The following is a 4,889-nucleotide window of genomic DNA, read 5'->3' as shown; positions in this document are numbered from 1 at the left end:
GGTGGGTGTGGTTTTTTTTTGGTTTTTTTTTTTTTTTTTAAATGGACATTGTTTCAGAAAAAAAACAAAACAGCAGCAGCAAAGGACTGTGAAGAAATGCTGTCTTATCCCATAGTCTCTGCTTACTCTACAACTATCTCCATTTTCTTTTACAATCTATTATTTTAATTTTTAGGAGCCCTTTTATGCTTGAAAATTCTCCAGTAATTCTAAACACAATAATTAAAAGACATTTCCATGGAATTCAGTGGGAAGATCATGTTTTTAAAGAAACACAAATCTGATGGACAGGGTATATATGTGTGTGCACGTTAAGTGGAATTACTGCAAGAAGCTAAAGAATATTTTACAACTGCTTCCAAATGTATGCATTGCCTATGAAAACTGTCACTGTGATACAACACCTGCTCATATTCTAAGAAATCCTAATCTGCACACTGTTATAGAGCTTTACATTATTACCTGACTACCACTCAGTAACTTTCAGATTTATTAAGTTTAACAAAGTAATGTGGGAATTTCTGATTGGGATTAATTAAAAAGTGTCCATTTTATACATAATCACGTATTTAACGCAACTGTAGGACTACAATTAAGTTTTATAATTTCCGTATTCACAATATTATAAAAAGGATGTATAAATCTAAAGCCTAACACTGCCAGGGTACTGTAGATTTCATCTCTCTTAACATAATAGTTAAATGAAAAATTATTTATTTCATACAACGTTTTCTTTCTCCTCTTCATTTTCAATGTCATCTTCATTTTGGCCATCATCTTGCAAGACCACTGAGGACGGTGCCACCCATTCATCTTTTGCCAACAGCTCCACAGCTACAATATCTTCATGAACTGCTCGGTTTAAATGTTTCAGTCCCTGTATAATTATCTGGATTTTTTGAGAAAACAAAATGAAAATGCAAATATTCACGATGATAGCAATAGAAGACCCAAATCAAAGCAGTGTAACAGAAGAGTATACAAGTATAGCAGGCCCTGCGCTCTAAAGAACATTTTAAGGTATGTTTGTGACACATTTTTTTCCTCTGCTTAGGATTCTTTCAGTACTGATGATATTATTTCAGGATTCCAATTGCCTGTATAAAAACAATTGGTTTTTCCCTGACTTTTTTTTTGTTTTCTTAATCAGACAATCCTATTTTTGCAGGCCAGAGAACTCCACATACTACTGGGAAATAGGAGTAAGAGAAATGGAGAGCCAGAGAAGCACCTCCAGCTGCCACCACAAATAAGGAGGGAGGAGGCAACTGCTGCTGCTTGGAAATAGCATCTGTGCAACTGTACCAACAGAGAATCCAGTAGGCAGACAGATGGGTTAACTGCTTAGAGGGAAACAGCCCATCTATTCATCACCAGCCATGAAAACAGCAGGGGAAATAAAGCAAGAGAGCCCCATAAGGGCTCACCACAGTTTTTCTGAAAATCCTCCTACAAACTTGTTTCTCTGTCTTTCACCATGTATTTCTAGCTAATTAAGACCAAAAAAAGTGTTATATTAGAGTCAATTGAAAAGGTATTAACAACTAAGATTCAGCTTTATTTTACCAAATACTATATCAAAGCACAAAGTATAATTTTTAAATACATTATTGTCTTTTCAAAAAGAGCACAGTCAGCATTTCAGAAGTCTCTATCCCTACAAATAAACACAGGAAAACAAAGAAAAACATCAGAAAAAACACAGAAGAGGAAAAATTACTATAATGTTCCATTTCAACATATGTCACCACAAAAGAATTACATTTTAAGTCATTACTTAGGCTAGTTAAAGTTCACAGCATGAAGGCAAAATGAAAATCCCACCTCTTTGTTTTCTTCAGCATCTCCATGAACCCAAACAGTAGCTTCAAGATAATTCTCTCTGCTTGCCCTATAAGTTCCTTGGAGGTAAATACCAGATTTTATTCCTTGCTGCAATTTGCTAAGAGGAATATGTTCTGGGAAAATTATTTTTCCACTTTCTATTTCTTTCTTTAAAAAAAGAAAAAAAAAAAAAAGAAGAAATTTTCAGTCTTTTGTATTCATGATTATTCCAAAACCGAGCTCAGGAATATGATACTCAAGCTAACAAACTCCAAAACTGTAACTATGTGCAGGTATGAATATGCACAATAATGAAAAACTACTATTAAGCATTAATTTTTCTAATGAAGCATAAAAAGCTTAAGGAACATAGGAACATGGCAATTCTAGGAACGCCTCATTTTCTTTTCCTGTTTACCTGCAGTTACTTAAAAAGTTATTGCACAAGTGACATACGCTTTTATGTTGATTTGGATATACTGATTAAACACATACTTAGCGAAGAAAATATTAGCATAGTACTACATACTAGAGTATGGCACACATTGTAAGCATATACTGTAAGCTATATGAAACGTTATGAAAATACATTACTGTGACTAAACTTTAGAGCAGTCAATTACTTAAAGCTGAATGAACTACAGCTAACTGCCGAGAAGATCAGCTGCGCTTTCCACTCTTGCATGTCCCACTCCATTCTGTTAGAACTAATTCTGATGACATCAGTCTTCCCATTTTTTGGTGATATTAGTTTTCAGCTATACCAGTCTTATGTGAAAATATAAACCTTGATTCTGATAAACACAAAGCACAAGGAAATAGAAGAGGATGTAGCTCATCTTTGAGCTGCAGCCTGCACCTACATCCTTAACTGACCCCAAAAATCAGAGTGTTTGCTAGAAAATGCTTTTGCTCAATAAGTTAACATAAACTTTCAAATAATAGACACAAAAGAAAGATCTAAATGGTTTTCAATGTACACTTTTGTAGCTTTCATTTTGGTTCCATTATTTCTAATATTTATACACTTCTTTTAACCAACTTATTAATCTCATCTTCACATCAGTTATCTAAAGCAACTGGCTTTTTATAAATAACTACATACCTACTAATAGGCATATAGGCAGCTGTAAAAACAGTTGCAATATTTCCTTTTTTCTTTTCAGTTGTCAAAAAGTTATATTGCTAAAATGATAATAAAGTCCAGAGTCCTCATATTCTAAACTGATGCTAGTAGCCTGACATACAGTGTCCAATAATATACTGCAAACCATTTGTGATTAATTTATTTTATAAAAAGAAAATAAAAGCATACCCCTTCATCAGATACACAAGCAAGACGATCCACAAGATCAGGATTAGCTATCAAGCTTTTTATATACTCCTCACCTACAAGAGCACACACGTAAATATTTATGCAAAAGGTGCACAGGATTAGGTATGAAAAAACTGCTGAGATTGTTTATCTGAGCAATAAATTCAATAAATCAAACAGACGTGCCACTTCGCTTACATGTATAAGCAGTTATCCCTTCCTCTAGAGCTTTCTCTTTATTAGTTTTGTCATTCGTTAAAAAGATAACTTGAATCTTCTCTTCATCCTCTATTTTCTTCAAGTGTTCATTGTACCATTTTACTGCCACCCGAATTGCTCTGTCATTGCGGTCATTAGAAGTTTCTCCTTGCTCTTGCTCTACGTATGTTTCTCTAAATAAATAAAATAAAAGAAGGGGGAGGAACAAAACAAAACAAATCCCAACATCTATCCATACTTACAAAAATTTTTCAGATCAAGACTGTGAGGCCAAGAGAGTCATTGCTGTACCAATTTTTATAATATGTGTAACACTCTACAGGCCACTGAAGGGTCAAGAGACAGAAGGGTAAAGAAAAATAGGAAGGAAGTGTTAATTTCTAACACAGCCTTCTCACTGAAAATTGAAGAGGACTGCATTCAAGATGCTAGAACTATGGATTCAAGATTCCTAGAACTATGATACTGCAGTATTGGAAACTATCTGTGAGGACAAATAAAGGCAAATTCATTGCATCTTCATTTCTTAGAGCCTTCTGTCACTGACTAATAGATTTTTGAATTCTGCTACAGACTGAGCTGGCAATATTAATAAAGCATTGGAATATGTCTGAAAGGGACACTAAAATGGAAAATCAGTATTCCATTGCTCAAGTTAACAGTCTTGTCTGTAAACTTTATTCAATATTCTAATCACCTTTTCGTAATATATATGCTTATACTAATTATAAACCAGAAAAGCTCCTGAAACATGCAATTATTTCCAAATAAGATTGCTTAGAAGTATGCAGTTCTATGCATCCCGGTCTAATTTTTTTACCTAGTTCACATGCTCCAGTTTTGTTTCCCAGTTTCTTTTACTGGACACCAGTACAACTTTGTTATACCCTATTCCACACCTTACCTATGATGTTCATTGCTGAAAGAATAGAAATGTTTTTCAGGGTTTTGAATCACATCCCTAATTCGTTTGTATACTGGTGCACTCCGATTCCTGACTTCTTGTAAGACTGTCTGTAGCACAATGACATTCTTAATAACAGGATCTTCAAGTATATCGATCTGAGGAACAAAATGGAAATGAATCAAAATTATTGTTTAATTCTATCCAATAACAGGACTCGAAATATTTGTTTGGTTAATACGTAAAAAGCTAACATGAATAATGACTTGGACTACTGCTGCCTTTTTCTCTCACTGTTGGGAAACTGAGCAGTGTATTAAGCTGCTTCCTCCTGCTTGTGGGCAAGAAGCTCAAATAGGATTTTCCAGCTTCTTTGTAACCTGAATTTTAATGGAGTGAAGATAAGGATTTATTCTGACTTCCACCAAATTCAGCCCCACTGTACGCAGGACTTCAATCAAATTGAGGGCCAGGTGTACACTAGAAATTTTGTTCACATAAAACAGGTTCTTGTAAATGATCACCTTTGTAAATAAAATATATCTACGCACAATCTGACAGTAATCCAACATAACTTAAAGGCTGTCTGGCATATGTCTTTGTGAGCAACGCAAACAATAAAATAGT

General features: G+C 34.3%; 1 protein-coding gene across 1 annotated transcript in view; it reads right to left on the bottom strand.

The window, feature by feature from the left end:
• Nucleotides 1-4,420, bottom strand: part of DIS3 (DIS3 exosome endoribonuclease and 3'-5' exoribonuclease) — a gene marked incomplete at its 5' end in the record, with an annotated part of 20,747 nt that extends 16,327 nt beyond the window's left edge. The window contains 5 exons of the mRNA XM_009696376.1: nucleotides 725-889; nucleotides 1,825-1,992; nucleotides 3,140-3,213; nucleotides 3,338-3,531; nucleotides 4,263-4,420. Coding sequence (XP_009694678.1) covers nucleotides 725-889; nucleotides 1,825-1,992; nucleotides 3,140-3,213; nucleotides 3,338-3,531; nucleotides 4,263-4,420 — 759 coding nt within the window. The remainder of the gene's footprint in view (nucleotides 1-724; nucleotides 890-1,824; nucleotides 1,993-3,139; nucleotides 3,214-3,337; nucleotides 3,532-4,262) is intronic.
• Between the last annotated feature and the right edge of the window lie 469 nt (nucleotides 4,421-4,889).

Source organism: Cariama cristata, unplaced genomic scaffold, assembly GCF_000690535.1.
Source record: "Cariama cristata isolate BGI_N322 unplaced genomic scaffold, ASM69053v1 scaffold8010, whole genome shotgun sequence".
NCBI lineage: Eukaryota > Metazoa > Chordata > Aves > Cariamiformes > Cariamidae > Cariama > Cariama cristata.
Note: the sequence above shows the minus strand (reverse complement) of the source record. Positions and strands in the feature narration are given on the sequence as shown.